We start from the raw sequence: 17,512 nt of genomic DNA, 5'->3' as shown, positions 1-17,512 counted from the left end.
CCCTTTTCACATTATCCTTACTCACTGTTAACATGGGAATATTTAAACGTGCAGCTTTAAGCAATGAATAGGTTCGATGCAAGTAGCAGGCGACATTATAAATGACTTTCACTTTGTGGAATTACGACATTAGCTGGACTTTTTTTTTTAAATTTAAAGTATGCCTCCCTTAACTTTAATAGTTTAGGAGAAGGCTGAGGAATAGGGAATGATGGGAATTCATGGATGTTCCAGCTTCAACAGAGTTCTAACTGACATGAGGTGAAGAAAAAGTTCCATATCTTAATTTTGGAATAACTATGCCTTAAATTATTTGGCATACTTACGCTGCTGTGTGCAATGAAAAAAAAAAGTAGCTACTGACACCATCACCAGCCAGGAAACAATACAGCATAATGATGAGAGTACCTGTCAAACAAGGTCTTGGCTTTTAACGAGTCCAGAGGAGGAACACAGTGAATCTGCAACCAACCTTTCTCATAGTCGGATATGCTGTCTTTGAGCAAGCAGCTGAGCTGGTGGCCATTGAGATGCAGGAAGCGCAGCTGGTCTCGCAGTGAGGTTTCCTCCAAGACACTCTGGATCACGCGGCCAACGCTGTTCTGAGATATGGGCAGGCCAAGGCCTAAGGCCAGGGTTGGGGTTAGGTCAACCTGCTCCACCACTCCTGGTTTCTCCATTCCCGCTGAGAAGACAGGGCAAAAGGGCAGAGTAAAAAAGACACAGCTGGTGCAATGGCTGATGGTGAAATAATAACTGGCATGTTTTTGGCCCAAACAATTTTGATTTTGTTTTGAAAATATTTGTTACCCACAGTGATTTTTTTGCTCTATCTATCAACCTGAATCTACAATCTATCTGGCTATGCTACAGCTGTCCAAGGGAAACATTAGTTGTGCGATCTCGCGTCCAAATGATTTGAAGATGGGGACCAGTCTGCAACCACTTGCAGTCAGCTGCTTTTTTTAAAGGGACTTAGGGCGTAAAGAATGCAATAAAATTGTGGTATAACTGTCTGCTATTAATTTCTGATTGAAAGAGGTCAAGCTGGCAATTACATGCACCAAAATTGTACCAACCAAAACAATAACTTTGGTTACTAGCCGGTGGTAACAGCTATCTGAGGTTTTAGATTTGTGTCTGCAAATACTTGCCAACTAGGAGATAAGTGGATAACACAAACGGAAGAAGGTTTGTCTTCAAAGTAAAAGCCCAAATGTGTCAAAACGGACAACTTTTACTTTGACTGTTTGTGGATCACTATAAACAGAAGCCTAAATCAGAAACCAGAAAATGAACAAATTGAAAGAAAAAATATCATTATTATACGATTTGTGGTTGTCATTTCTTGAAGCTTGTCAGACACTTAAGTTGATACTTGGCTTCCTATCCTGAGCTTTCAAGTATACAAACAGAGAGTGGGAGTATTTTCCCAGATTGTCATTGAAGTGAAGTTTTCAGGTTACAATGATGAACTAAACTGGTGTGTGATATATTCAAAAATGAACAAAGCAAATCACATGTGTGGGGAAATGGGAGAGCCACATACTGAAGCATGAGACAAACCCCACAGCTATGATCTAATTTTGTAATTGGACACAATGAAATAAGCCTGGGAATTATCCATTTCATATTAAAAGGAGATGGATTTGCAACAAGACACGGGTTTTGCTGTATTAAGCTCATAGCTATTTGGGATAATGCCACAAAGCTATCAAGGATATCGGCCTTGTTTAAATCTGCTAGTTAGCGATAAATGTCCCAAAAAAAATGTCCAAAAAAATAATAGTCTTCTTCTCAAAGGCGAGTACTTTTCAAACCCGCTGGAAAAAATTAATTCATCTTATCAAATGTTAATCCCACATTAACTGTGTCTTAAAACCACACATTAGAATTTTACAATGTTGTTTTTTGTTCTCTGACAAGCAGTAAGTAAAAGCCTATACAGTTACGTCCAATGAAACTTCTTTAGAACAGTACCTGCTTGGTTTGCACTGTAATTTCTGACTTACACAGAACGTTCCCACAGAATAGATGTGTCATAACACAGTTAAAGGTTACAGCGGCTGAACGCTGATTCATAATTGAGAAAACTGCAGCTAGTGGAAATTCAATGTGCAATCCAATATCTGCCTTGCTAATGTAAAATACAGCCATAACCAGTCATACATTTTTGAAATGGTACAGTGAGGGATCATTCAGAACTTCTGGAGGTCACAGCTTGAGCACTAGCACATCAAACCAAAACAAATGTGTGTCGACCATGTTTTTTCATTTATGACCACAAAGGTTGCGTATTTATTTTTTAAAATCCAGCTCAAAGGATGTATATAAAAGATGAAGAACGCTATAACACCATCCTAACTTTTTGAAACAGGATGTGAGGAGCAAGAGGTGGATTAAATCTGAATAAGAAAATGATGGACACTGCACTTTCACAGGGTCAGACACAAAGTAGGTCTGCAATAAACAATATCCTGCTTTGTGCCCCTTTATGACTCTAAAGCTGCGTTCGTGCTGGAAGCAATTCACAGTGCCGAGGTTAAAAAGTCAACACTCAGTGACTATGAGGTTAAAAAACCCGACACCAAGTGGGTGGATCCCAAGATAAATCTGAGTCTACTTTGAGGGGAGTGATTGAAGCAACTACCAATAAGAGCACAGGGTATTGCTGACTGATATATAACCTGGTAGTAAATATATTAAAGGTTTAGGCAGCCAGAGTCTGTAATGCCGGCTTCACAGCGATGGGCGAAAATCCAATTGCTCCCTGTGTGGCTGCAGCCTAATGGGACCATAATTTACAAGATGAACATCATATTGTATTCATTAAAATTTGAAACTAGTGACTGAGACCTTAACATCATTAGTAAAATAATTATTGAAGTCACAAAACAAAAGAGTCAATGGTAATTTCCCCATTGAATTCTATTTCATTTGACCTCTTTTAGAAACAAGTGTTGATTTCAGTCAGCTTCTTGAATTACGGCCATTTGTATACAAAGGATGCCCTTTTCATTTTAAAGTAATTGGAAAAGACATCAAATTAATTGCCAGGAGAGGCCTGTTCACTCGTTATTTCATCCCAGATTAAGCAGAGAAAAGACCTGGAGTTAATTCCAAGTGTTGAACTTGGATTTGGTAGTTGTTGCCTGAGGCTCTCAATAGGAGGCCTACAGAGCACGAAGGAGGCCAAAGGAAACAAAACTGAAGGCGCAGATCGACAAAAAAGCAGCTGTAGTAAAAGCCTACCAGAGCATCTCAAGGGAGGAAACACAGCATTTGGTTTATAGGTTCCAGAGACAAAGAGTCATTGATTTCCATTAAAGTATTAAATACAGTCCCTATATTTAAAAGGATGCTAGTTTGTCCAATCACATTTGAGCATCTGAAAATGGGGACGTTGAATGAAAAGTTTGTAATTGCTACAAATTTCATTTAAAACTGTTGTTAAACTCCTTGAATTAAAGATGGAGGCCGACCATCAATCACAACTTGATTGTTTTTAAAATCCACTATGATGGTACATGGTGCTACAACATTACAAAAGAGGTCTCATTGTCCACAAACCTATGGACAAAAATGTATGACAATAATCTGCTGAATTAATGCATTATTAATTATGTGTTATTACAACAACAACAAAAAACTCAAAGTGTCTTCCTGATCTATCAAATCTATAAAAAAATAAATAAAAAAAACAACGTTTTTTTGCACATTTCTTTGGATAAAAGATGGCTCCTTTGCTGGAACTCCTCTCATAATGCACTCCATCTGCAATGCAGACTCCAAGTTTCCACAGCACACTTTTTTTTTTTAAGTTGTCAGACCAGTTTCCTATAAAGTCACAAATCCACCTAGATTTCATTTGAGCAAACACAAACTTTCCACTGTCAGGAGAATTTAATAAAACATTCTTTCTGTGTCCAAATCCAAGATAAATACAAATGATCAAAATACATTTTCTAAGCAAAAAAAAGGACAATTACAGAGCTAAACAATAACCAGAAGATTTCTGATACCAACAGTGTCTTATTAACGCAGCTTTGCCCCAAGTAACATCAATTAAATGTGTTGTCAATCTGCAGTAAGAGGGTTTTATTTTCTCAATGATGCATTCAGATTAAAAAGTGAAGCTGAGGTAGTGAGGTGGTGCTGAAGTCTGATCGTCCGCAGCACGTTCTAATGAAAACAACAGAGATGAGCTCTCTGCTAATGACCTATCATTCTCACAACGTTCAAAATAAAGTTCTGCTAATGAAGGCCACTGATTGCACTAACTGATGCATTAAAATAGAACACACTTGCATCAATATATTTACATCTAAAGTGGTAATGAGTAACAAGTCTGTGCCTACAGAAAGAAAAAAATCAAGGTACAGAACTTTAAATAGACGTCAGTGTCCTCAATGTAGTTCAGTGATTCAAATAAATAGATAATAACATAAAAATGTCCCTACATCAAGGAACTATAGGGATATTTCATGATTGCTAGAAATCCATCCATCCAGAGAAGGACTGCTCAGTTATCAACTAAACCTAACATTATTGGTTAGTGAGGGGCATCCATGAACTATACGGGTGAAACACACAGACACACGTATCTGCTGATAGGTTCCAGGTAAACGGCTACTTGAATAAAATACTAAAATGTCACTCACCAAAACTGAAATCCAAACTTCTGATGGGTGGCATCACACCACTTCCACACTGCCTTCATTGTTCGGCCCTGAAGGCTTCTGCTTATTTTAACTACCGTTAATCGAATTGTCTCAATAGGACACAAACACTCTACAAACACTGGCGGCAAAAGACCTCGTGATATTTTTTGATCGTGCTCATTTAAACTTACATATTCAATGTTTCAGACCTGTTTGGATTTTGTTTTATGTTCGTTAGAAAAACTTTAAGGTACAATATTTTCCACTCCGTGTTTGGCATAGAGATCACCGGTTTATGAATGAACTTGAATGAATGAATTCATTCAAAAGAAGAGTTTATTTCATTGAAGAAAACACATAATTTGAAACGTACTTCATCAACTTTCTGTGGTTGTTGCATGTTTAATATTTAAACCAAAAACCTCTGGTGGTTAAGAAAAGAGTCAGTCAAACTGTGAGCCCAGCGGGAGGCATAAAGTACAAACAAAACCACACACGCTGTAGCAACTCCACTTAACTGTTAATGATTAATTAAGGTGAATGGTTCACATATAAAAAAATAAAATTAAAAAAAGTAAGTGCCAAGACAGTTTCAAAAATAGACTTGGCTGAGAAAGAAGCAATTATCACGACCGTACTTTCACACTTAAACACATTCATTGCTGCAAAAGAAAGCTCTGCTCATAAGCCTCTGTGTGCAATGACACTGTTCCTCACACTAATGAAACGTTATGTGTGAGAACTCAAGAAAGGCTGTAGCAGCTGGCAGACACATTACAAAAATCACACAAGCTCTTCAAGTTAATGGCAAGTCTGCTGCCACTTGCATCCTTTAAACGTGACCTGTTCTGATCACTTCCAGATCCATATTTTCCATTCTTGGACACGAGCAGATTTGATCACATTTAATCTTCTCGTAACATCCTGCAACTTCCCAAAATTGACATCATTTACTCTGTGCATTACCCTGCTAATGTCAAAACCTCAGATTCCTGGCTGCTGCTACTGTTGAAGTTTTAAACCAGCTCACTCTGGAGAGCCTGTTGTTAATTTCATGAACATGTTTGGGTTGTTCACAGCTCATTTGGATTCTTATTCCAATTCTCTGCAATCAAAGATATGAAGTACTGAGTAATCAGAATGCATAAATGGTGTGGAATAAGTCATTCAAGCGCCTGTTACCCTCCCTTTAAGCCAACTTTCTTATGATTGGCTGATTTGTAAAGAGAAGGCCTGAGCTTCCGTGGCCAGAATATACCCACTACAAGGTGTTTTACAGAACAAAAAAAACATGTAAACTGAGCATTTAATACAGTCTGAAGTATTTGGCTCACGTGGATTACTTGAACATGTCCTGAGCCATATTTCATATGAACATCCACACACAGTCACAGGTGTTTTAAGTAACTCTGAATGTAGCGTTGTGTTGGTGCCAGACGGGCTGGTTTGAAACTGGTCAGGAACTGCTGATCTGCAGGGTTTTTGCTACACAGCTATCTCTAGGGTTTATAGAGCAGGTACAAAAAATACAAAGAGAAAATGTCCAGTGAGCAGCAGTTCTTGGGGTAAAAATGCTTAGTTGAAGCCAGAGGTCTGAGGTGAATGGCCAGGCTGCTTCAAGCTGATAGGAAGAGAACAGCAACTCAAACACCCACTAGTTACGACCAAGGTATGCAGAAGAGCATCTCTGAACATGTTAAGCCTTGCCTTCCAAATGCAGAAGCAGTAGAAGACCACATCTGTCAGCTGAGAACAGGAAACTGAGGCTACAATTTGCACAGGACCATCAAACCTGAGGAGCAGAAGATTGAGATTCTGAACAGGCAGCTTTTCTTCAATCTCTGCTGCGACATTCAGACGCCAGAGCAAACAACATGAAAGCATGGATCCCTCCTGCCTTGTTTCAATGCTGCTGCTGGTGTAATGGCATGGAGGATATTTTCTTGGCACACTTTGGGTCCCTTTGTGCCAATTGAGCATCATTTAAACATCACAGCCTCCCTGACTATTGTTGCTGACCAGATAATGTGCCATGTCTCAAACTTCAAATCATCTCAAACTATGAAAGTGCAGCGTCCATCATTTTGACTATGACAATGAGTTCATCCCACAGTCACCACATCTAAAATCCAACAATACACTGCTGGGATGTGGTGGAACAGGAGATTTGGATCATGGATGTGCAGCAGCAGAATGTCAATATGAACCAAAATAAAGCAGTAAAATGACGTCCAAACTGGTACTATTAAGATGGAACTAAAAAGCGAGTGCATATGACAGAAAATAAGGAAACATTAAAATTAAGCATTAAACAGTAGAACAGTTACCTTTTCTTTTGAAGGCTGGACTTATGAGAACCAAAGGTGTACTGACTTCCGGCTCCGAAGAGCCTCCGTGGCTGCCGGTCTCCGACATGCCGTGGTCTCCACACAACACCAGCAGGTAAGGCAAGGATCCCTCGACTTCCTGAGAGAAGCAAACCTGAAGGTTAATGGCACTGCACTGTAGATGGAAGGCAAACTTTAAAGCTCTGAGATGGGATTTATTCAAGCCTGGAGCTAAATGTGTCTTGTGTCAGCTAACAAAATAAAAACGATACATCAAGTTTGGAAAACAACAATTCGTTAAAATGATGGCTGCTGGGCTAATGGATTACTTCTTCAGATATCTTTTCATTTTATTACGATGGCGAAATTCGACAGCAACATAAAAGGAAGGTATTAAATAATTACTTGTAAAAACAGAAAGCCGTAACAAACACTGAGGCTGTTTCATACCATCTTCAAAAAAAAAAAAAACCACACACAGAGAACAAAAACACACAGAGGGCGAATTGTAAGTCGAGGATGACAGACTGTGATCAAGCTTGGTTTCTTCCTTAAGTAATTCCCTTTCAACTAGACTCACAAGAGTCTTCCATTGACAATGAATTCAACAGGGAAAGCCTTATGAGTCATAGCAGAGGGGCTGGTTTAAAGGCATGACTGTAGATGTTAACAAAACAAAAGCCAGATCCTACCACATATTACCAAAAGACACTTCAGTTCTAATGTTGTATCATACCCACAAACAATATCAAAGGCCATCATTTATTATTTAAGAGTGAAAATTGTAATCCATTAAGCAAGACAACCTGAAAGACAGACAAAGTAATCATTAATGAGGTAGCTGGGATTAAACCCTGCCAAGACGAGTTGGATAACACGAGTATCCGAGCAGAGGAGCAGAAAATGCTGCTGTTTTTGTAGATTGAGCTATTGAACGAGAGAACTTTCGGATACTCTCAGACTGTTACATAAAAACATGAAGAATGGTCTGAGCCGAGGCTGCAGGTGGAAAGCCTGCGCTGAACTGTGCCTTTGCGCTTTGCTGAACAATTATATTAGTTACTCAGCACAGCAGCAGCAAAAGACTATCCTCTGCCCCAGATTTTACCTCTTGGATGCTTGTTATAGGATGGCACTGGACACAAGGGACGATGGGGGTAAAGAAAAGAAACTAAAAACCACCTCGCCACACGCTGAGTGAGCCTCTTTTCTGTTTAAGATAAGTCAGAGTTTTCTCCTGGATGAAAGCACGGTGCCGACCTCTTCTGGGAGACGTTTTTTCACACTTCATAACAAACCTTTTTTGGGCCAATACACTGTCCTGAATCAGACACTTGCTCGTGTTCTCCATGAGTAAGCCAGGAGGAAAAACAAAAGCTTCACTTTACTCTGAAATCATGTTTTTTGATCTGGTAAATCAGTGATTCTCAGCCCAGGGGTATTTTAGCTGTTAGGAGGGTGGAAAGCTCAACTAAATAACTCATAGAAGAAAAAGAAATTGTACTTTGATTCCACGTTATGGCAGCCATACATGCCCATTCCTACATATATGTTTAAATGATGATGCATGAGCTGTTTATTTGCTTCTCCATAATTTTCTCTTCCCGTAGTTCTGGTAAACTCTTGTTTTTCTCCAGAACTGTGCAGACTCTTTCAGATGTTTTCTCATAAATCTGTCTTGTTCTTGGGTGTAACCAGTGGATTGCATCTTGTTTCTCTTGACTAGACTCTAACAATGATACAACTACCTCCTCAAGAGTGTTTCTGACCGGGCTATGGAGGTCAAACACAGGAAGCAAAGATCTCGGTTACGCCTAATGAGGTATTATGTCTCATCTGGTCATGAAACTGCTGTCTGTCAACTGTCCGGTTACTTTGAAGGTTTAAAAAAAAGTGAAACTGCATATAAGTAATAAATTCTAAATCCTTAACAGTTTATACATTTTTTTTTGTTAAACCCCTTAAAAAAAAATCAATCACGTCTTGATCGACTGTGTTATATCCACTTTACGCTTCACATCCAATTTCAAATCCACTGTTGTGGTGTACAACAACATTGTCTGGCTGTCCAAAAACGTCATGACCTAACTGCTCATACAAAGAGCCATAAAAAGCATTTTGTTTTTAGTCCAATCATAAGAACAGAAAAAAGAAACCCCAGCAGTTAACTGTACATTTCAGATGAAGGAAAGACTGGAGCGATATAGCTCATTAAAACAACAATATTCAAGCGTTTGAACTTAATAAAGATAACTGAAACAGACACATGAAACTATTTCCAGGTATAAATGTTTTTTTCACTTGTCTCCCTGACAGGCCTTAGATCACTTGCTCATTCTGCAGGTCATATTTAAAAAGTTTTATACTTTAAACAGCAAAAGTAGAAACCAACCCGTAAAAATTGAAATATATAGAAGAGAAGATTGAGGCCATGAGCTCTCCATTAACACAAAGGTCTTACTGAGGTCTTTATGACCAGGAGGTCCTGCTTTCCAATCATGTTTTAATGGAGAGTGTTGCGTTAGTCCGTGCTGCAGGTAAAGAATTTCTCTGTCCCTAATTTGCGCTCGGTTAAATAAGCCTCTCGCTTCATTTTGAGGTAGCCTCTGAGGCTACCTCCATCTCGAACCACCGTCCCTTTAAGAGCATCAAGGAGCGGCGGCAGCAAATAACACACAACTTGCGTGTGCAGTGAGACATCCTGATACCTCAGTATCATAAACACCCGGATATATTAGAAGCATGTGCTGATTGAGGAAACGTTGTTTGGTAGGAGCTTCTAAGATATCCTGCGGGACCCCACTGGACTGTGTCTATATTTAGGTCATAGTGCTGCTAAAAGAAAAAAGAACAGGCACAGCTTCCACTAATGTGACTGAAGCAAGACTTTCAAACAGGTTTCATTCAAAGAGCTCACTGGGAGCACATGTGAGGCTGCCCACAGCACAGAGATATCGCCATGAGCCCGGACAGACAGTTTTTAACAAGACAGAATTCAAAACTTTGGGATCTGGTGAAATGTTGAATCAACTTATCCAAAGGAAGGAAATCTTAAAGGGTTACGTGCACTTGGCTTCTGTTCTCTCTGTCATTTCAAATATACCAAAGCAAAGGGAAAGAAGAGGGAGGTTGTAGTCTCATGTAGACATGACTTGACAATCTAAATACAAGCTCCATAGCTGAATGACAGCAAGAAAATGCCCATTAGCAACACACACACGGTGCAAAGACAATATGCATGCACAGCTGCCAGACCATGTGAAAGGAGGGGGGGGAGAACAAAGGCACAAGACCTGCACACTGATCAAAGGCAAAATTAAAGATAACAAAAGCTTAACAGTTTATTAAATCTCTGGTGGTTCCTGCAACAGATAACATAATAAATGCTGGAAACGGTGCAAATTCTCTGTGTAATTAAATGCCTACCTAAAAACTGATAGTGTTAAAAAAAGAATCACTGATAGCATCATATTAATATATTAACCAGTCATTACTTCATATTTGCATATTTTCCTGTCTTTACTTTATTATGACACTAACTAGATTTAAACAACCATAAAAAAAAAAAAAAGAGTTATTCTATAAATTTATTAGAGACAAACAGATGCTGACAAGCAATAGCTAATTTCAGTTCAGTCTTACGAAGCACATCAGTCCCATTAGCTTCACACAAAAATCTGAAGGCAAAGCACTAAAACAAAATATGGAGAGCAAAATAAAAAATAGAAGTCTGTCCTACATTCACCTCTCTTTAAAATGGCTCAAATTATATTAACAATGAGCAGCAACAGCACTGACAGTCCAATACTCCATCCCTCATCTCTTCCTAAGAAAAATAACAGCCTCTTCTGAAGCTTAATGTTCCATGTTGCTCAGAACCCAACAATGAAACCCTGGACCCAAAACAAAAGACTGAAAGGAGGTAAAATGCAAAGCACATACATGTAAGGTTGCAGAAAATGCAGAGTTGGATCTTTTCGAGGGTTTGCCAAAATGAGCTCCCCCTCATACATTATACACAGTCGTATAAGTTTCTTGGAAGTGGTTCAGGCCTACCTTTCAACTGGGCTTTTCAGGCCACAAAAAACTACCTCAAGTATTCAATAAGGTCTATTGGATTTGTGTAAACATCTTTTGTAGACTCCCTCCTTATTATTTACCTTGAGTCCATCTGTGGCAACTGAAGGCTTGTCAGGGATAGTTAACAGGCAACAACAGAGCTGAAGTACTTTAGTGCTGCTAAATTAATAATTAAATACTTTACCCATGTTTTTTTTAGATGTTTTTGAGTGTTGCAGTCCATTATTTTTGTTATGTTTTGGTTGTTTTTGGAAGAAAGCAACAAGACTCACATTTTATTTGCTTGGCAAACCAATTTCTGAGATTTTACATGTCTATGGGTCATGTATGGCCTGAAGTAGGCTGAAAGGGTTCCACAGGTTTCAAATAAAGAGGAACTATGCAGCTGGGATGCAGTATGCCCATCAAGTTGGGCACAGGTATCGTCATCACACAGCTGCTTTTATTTATGTTCACCCTTAAGACTCTAGTAGCAGCTGCAGTATTTTCCCGAGCAACAGGCGTCACCACTCAGCCAACAGTGCAATATCAGCGCTAATATAGGAAAGGAACGAAGTCAAAACCCAATAATTTTAAAGTCTTATCTTTTCAAACTGCTGACCAGGGCTCTAGACTAACTTTTTGCCATGGTTGCACTGGTGTACCTGACTTTTTTTCTTAAGTGCACACAAATTTTTTAACCACATTGCTTAACACCACAGTTTTACATGTTCACTTTTTTTTTAAATTAGAGGACAGGGGACACTTGGGCAGTGCATTTATCGCAGCATATAATGTGTTTTCTGGATACACTGTGCTTGTTCGGCGTTTCCATTCGAAACATATTAGCACCAGTCACAAACACAACAGTCTTTCCACACTCACGGCAGTAAAAGCAGTGCATCATTCTGTCAGCTTTACTGTATCTTAGCCAGGGAAACTGGTCAAGCCACTCGCTTTAAATACACGTTCCCCTTTTAACTTTCAGTGGGCTCTAGCTCGGAGTCGATCGTATGTGGCTCGTTATGTGATGTCGTCTCCGAACCAGTGTTAGACGTAACCTGATGGCTTAGTGTCACAGCACTGGCTATGAATTTCGGGCAGATCAAGCATTAACCTAACGAAAAAGTTATCAATCGTTCTTTTCAGTCCTTTCTCATTACCCACAGCTGCATCTACTTCTGTCGGACGAATCAGAGAGGTCCCGCACTTGACCATCTCTGATTGGTTTAGACCATGATATGCATAATGTGCATCTGTTGCTAACCACACGGAGACTTTCAGAGTTGCAGAGGCTTTTTTTCTTTTCTTTTTTTTTACTCGAACAGCTGAGACCTAGGATTGTTTTTATAGTCGTATCGTTGAGAAATTAGGTTGCATGTGTGACTAAATTGGTCGCACTCTAGAGCCCTGTTGACATATCTCCCTCTGTATAATCTCTGAGGTTCTGTAGTGATGGTAGTAAAAACTGACACGAACGTGTCTGCAACCCAGCAGTCAAGAGGTATACCATCGGCAAAACAGCAGCTAGCAACGGCAGATGTGAGATCAATTTGACGTCAGCTTTGTCATCCGGTGCTCTTCCCAAGGTGGAGAATGTTGACTATGACAAAGTCTTGGAGGTATTCTCCTGAATTCTAAAGATGTTGTCAGTTCCTGACTACCTTTGTTTCATTTGGAATCCATGCATCTCTCTAAAGACTCGGGTTGAGACTAGTTGGTAAATATTGCTAGTTAGCTACAATTAGGGGCCTTGGGATAAAAATAATGAGGTCTCATAAAAGAAAGCTTACATTCTAACCCAACAGAAACAAAAAGGAATTCTTCTATAACACAGAATGCAAATGATGCACATAAGAGTAGAAGTTAAGAAAATTAATTACCTTTGAAATGAGAGCACTATGGATCTTCTTCAGGATGTCGTCCATCTCCATCAGTTTGGGTTGGATGAGTGAGCTATACGGTCCACTCATATGACCAATGTGGTCCAGGCCTAGGTAGTGGAGGATTAAAATGTCCCAGTCATCTCTCTTTAAGGTGCTGTCCAAGTGACGGGTTACATTGTTGTCAACCTGGAAAGAAGGTGACGCATGTCTTTAGATACAAGATTTGTCATATTTAATTTAGGCTTGTTTTATTCAAAATTCATCTCCATACCAAGACTATCCTCATTAAATCTGAGCTAAGAGGAAATTTACCCAAACCTGTGGTACCCTTGATAAGTAAACATCCCTCCTATCAGGTAATGAGCTCAGAACCACCAAAATCCTACTATAAACAAGAACAGATTGCAAACAGTCCCACAGAAAATTGCCGCTAAGGCATATGGAGCTATTAGATGAGCAGTTTTGATGTGATGCTGGCTGATCAGCTGCCTTTATCCCTTGTATGACTTGGATCATTTTTATGTATCATTTCTAAAATTCATGTACCACATCAGCAACCAGGTGCTCTCATTCTTTTTTTTTTTTTTTCATATTAGCAGAAAATTACATTACATGACTTTTACAAGCAAACCCCAACGGCTCAACTCACACATACCTCAGTGTAGTCAGACACGAAAAAGGAAGTTGTGCCATCATATTCCATGAAGTGTTTTGGGAAAAGGCGCACCCAGGTGTCATCCCCGTAGAATACTATCCTCTTCCCTGCAGTTTTGGCTTGCCAAATGAGGTTGTCTTCCAACAGTGCAGGAGAATTTAGGTTCATTACCACATCAATGAAGCCTGGGATACTGCCAGTGGTAAGAGCCTGGGGAGGAATATGTTTTTGTCATTGTCCTTTGAACAATAATTGTCTTTTAATGGTGTTATACAACCTTACAGTTTCATCATATTAACCCCACTAATTAGGATTTGTGCTGCAGTACAGGGATTGGTTAAAAAATGTATACATTCATTAATTTATTTTATTATTAAAGGTAAAAAAAAACAAACAGTCAAATTTAAATGGCTACTACACTGATCTAACATTAGAAATTAAACCAATTCCCACATCACCAAACCAATCTTGCTACCACAAATGGAAAGTGAAAGCTGAATCAGGTAGACACATGATATTTATGAAGTATAGTTTCTACCGATTTCATCATGGAATCTGAAATAAAACAACATCGGCCTCCATTTGACTGACAACTATAACACAGCCTATTTTGGAAGCCAGGAAAAAGCTTGGTGCATCGTCGAGGGGGAAAGTACAAAGGCCTTGTCTTTATGCAGCGAAGTAGACAAGAGATTGTAGATGATGGCAGGAGACATTGTTATTTAACACCCCCCCTCCATGTGCTGCCTGGAGCACTGCTCTGGATCCTCGGGGACACTCAAAAATCCAGACTAAAATGAGTAGTGACCAGGATTTGTTATATGAGAAAAGCAAGACGGAGCTGTCAAGGGGTCCAGGGCCAGAAAATTCCCTGTCATCTATTCATCTATATCGTCCCTTATTGTGTTTATGTATTCATCTGATCAACCCTGATCAGATGAGTCCACATCTGGGTATTTTGTTCAGTGTTTTTAGGGGGGTTTTTTTGCTTACAAGACATTTTCAGCAATTTATGCTATATCACCGTATAGGTGCCACTTCTCTATCGCAATTCTATGGCTTCTACACAGGAAAAAAACCCAAAGATGTCACACTTCAAAAAATGGGGGTAGAAATGAAGTATCATGCATCAATGTCACAAGATTCAAGCTTTTCTTTATTTTCAATCACGTTTTGAATACTAACGCCAAATGTGAATTTCTATGCCAATGCTGAGGTTTAGACTAATAATTTGGTATTTCATGATTTTTTTTTCTGTTAGCATATTCTATATTTTATTTTGTTCATCTTCATTAATAACCACAACACTCCTGGTTTAAAACCTATTTCATTATTCTTTAACATTCATTCAGTGCAAAATTGCATTCGAAACAACTGTGCAAAAGTCTTGAAAACCCCCTTATTTCTTAATATTGCAGTAGTGCAATGTTTCTATTGAAAGATTTGCAAACATACATGGACACACAGTATATAAGGCAAAAACAAAATCTGAGAAATACTAACCAGGCTGAAAATCCATATTTGGTTATGCCCACCTTTATTCTTCAACAAAGTCTAAACTCTCTTACTGAGCTTTCTGGCTAAAAGTAGTCTTCAGGAATAGTTCTCCAGGCTTCTCGAGGGACATTGAAAGCTCTTCTTTGGATCTTGGCTGGGGAGGCCAATCCTTGACTGTGTGTTTTTCTATCCAGGTATACTTGGATACACACTGACAGTGAGCTGGGATTTTGTCATGATGAAAATGAAGCTGTTGCCAATCGGACACTTTCCAGATGGTATTGCATGGTGGATCAAAATCTGACCAGACTTTCCTACATTAATAATTCAGAATTAAAATAAGCGAAATTCACCAACATCCCCAGCACTACTGGTTAAAAGGCAGCTCCAAACCATGACAGAGCCTCCACTGTGTTCTATAGATGCTGTACTGTTTTAGATTATAATGACAATTTTGAAACAAAATTTTCACAACTGGGTTCATCACTCCATCAGTCCCATTGCCACCAATTTTCACACCAGTTCTTAAGTAATTTCCCTTCCTTACGAATGACTTCTTGACCGACAACCTTCCACTGAGACCATTTCTGATGAGGCTTCAATGCACAGGTGACAGATCAAGTGAAGGGCCAGATGAATCTCTCAGTTTCTGTGTCGGGTCTTTGCTGGAGTTTTTCATATTACTTAAACAGCATTTGATAGTCATGTCGTTGAGCAGCTTTACAAACAAAAGATTCTTCTGAAAATTGTCAGGGATAGGGACTTGACTAAAAATGAGTGAAAAGCAGCCACAGTCCCCCCAAGAAAACCATCAAAACTTTGAAAGACCTTAAAAAAGACTGAAGAACTACTACTCAATGCAACCTTTAAAAGATTACAAGGAATTCTGGAGCCTTGGAAGCAAAATACAAAGAAGTCACAGTGGTTTACGCCTTTTGCACATCCTTGTAAATAACAGCCACTAATGCATACCAATATCTTTTATGTGTTTTTTAAGAGAAATAATATTCTTCTTAAAATATTTGTGTCTCCCTATTTAAAAATGACAAACTAATACACAAACTCTGGTACAAAGTAACCCACTAACAGCAGAAGCCTCTCAGTTGTTTCTGTTTATTCACAGGTGTAACAATTCCGAAACCCATCCTCTGAGCTCTGTTCCTGAGCTCAATTATTCACAACTTCCTTCCTTGCGATTGTTTTGCCTCTGCCAGCGCAGGTGCTTGTTTCGGGGAGAGATGGATGCTTTCTGCTTCAAAAGCAGGCGTCTCTTTCAGTTTGTTCGCTCTCAGGAAGGTCCCAAGTCTATTAATAGAGACAGCCTGACTAATGAAAACAGTGCCTTGGACATAAAAAAGGGCAAAAATGATAACACTGTTTGCAAGAACAAATGAAGGGACACAAAAGCATCTAGACGATTGCACAAGAAAGATCCGTTTGAAAGCTGTGCAGAAAAGTTCAGCTTAATTAGGCTACATCTTAAAATCCTTCTTGATGCCAAAACGGCATCGAGAAGCTGCCCGAATGAATCAGTGATTCATCAACGTACTAATTACTGTCCCACAGTATGTGTCTAGGCTTGCGATGCTACTGCGTAAATGTCAAATACAATATCAGTGGGGTATAGAGACACTCTCTGGCATAGTGATGAAAACTTGTCAAGGTGCCAAAATGCAGACGGAAGGGGGCTGCGATTCTGAGTCCTCGAGCCTGGAAGAAGATTTTTCAGTTTCCTCCTCAGTGCTTACTTTCTCTTGACTCGTGAAAGGAACACTTTCTACCATTAACCTGAAAATATCCAGAATTTCTCAGGCCTTATGACCAGATAATACATATGGAGTTTTAAAACAAAAGCAAAAACTATCATGCCTTGCTGTGTTCTTACTATCCCGGGAGATACCAGCCTTTGAAACACCCACAGCTGCTATGATTAACTGAATTCACTGTCCAAGTCCGGCATCTCAGTAATGTCCACTGACTGCTGTGCCAGTGGGAGCGTGGGGCTCTACCGGCCACATGTGAATGCAGGACTGGGGAGGGAAACTAATTTTCTCTGCTTGCCATGGTAAGAATGAGTAACTAAACTGGGGATCATCAAATTTTGTAAAAATGACTCCCATGGGGGGTTTTCCTTCGTAATAACAGTTTGTTTCCCACAAATAAAACACAACACACAAAAGAAAGAAGACTATAAAGCCTCACTGTGCACCAGACGAAGTCAACCATGCAATATATCTCCATGGAGATATACTGTTATATTATTAGAAACTGTGGAGGTAGTCGTGTGTAAATTAATGGCTGTGACACGGAGAGATTATGATTTAGGTTAGTTGGCTGTGTCATAGCAGTTAATTGGGTGCAATGCAGTGATAGTGGGCAGTAATAGGCAGTTGGTCTGTAATGCCACCTACTGGTGTGTCATCAAGC

At 39.4% G+C, this 17,512-nt stretch overlaps 1 protein-coding gene across 1 annotated transcript in view; it reads right to left on the bottom strand.

The window, feature by feature from the left end:
• pigg (phosphatidylinositol glycan anchor biosynthesis class G (EMM blood group)) overlaps nt 1–17,512 on the bottom strand; it is an 88,839-nt gene that overhangs the window by 65,047 nt on the left and 6,280 nt on the right. The window contains exons 3-6 of the mRNA XM_086306489.1: nt 13,589–13,798; nt 12,931–13,119; nt 6,989–7,127; nt 473–685 (exon numbers count right to left, since the gene is read on the bottom strand). Coding sequence (XP_086162615.1) covers nt 473–685; nt 6,989–7,127; nt 12,931–13,119; nt 13,589–13,798 — 751 coding nt within the window. The remainder of the gene's footprint in view (nt 1–472; nt 686–6,988; nt 7,128–12,930; nt 13,120–13,588; nt 13,799–17,512) is intronic.

The sequence above is a fragment of the Aulonocara sp. 'chitande type north' Nkhata Bay genome, linkage group LG2 (assembly GCF_057382095.1).
Source record: "Aulonocara sp. 'chitande type north' Nkhata Bay isolate Kocher_YH1m ecotype deep benthic linkage group LG2, A_spYH_male_GT1.1, whole genome shotgun sequence".
Taxonomy (NCBI): domain Eukaryota; kingdom Metazoa; phylum Chordata; class Actinopteri; order Cichliformes; family Cichlidae; genus Aulonocara; species Aulonocara sp. 'chitande type north' Nkhata Bay.
The sequence above is the reverse complement of the archived record's forward strand: the minus strand, read 5'-3'. Positions and strand labels throughout refer to the sequence as shown.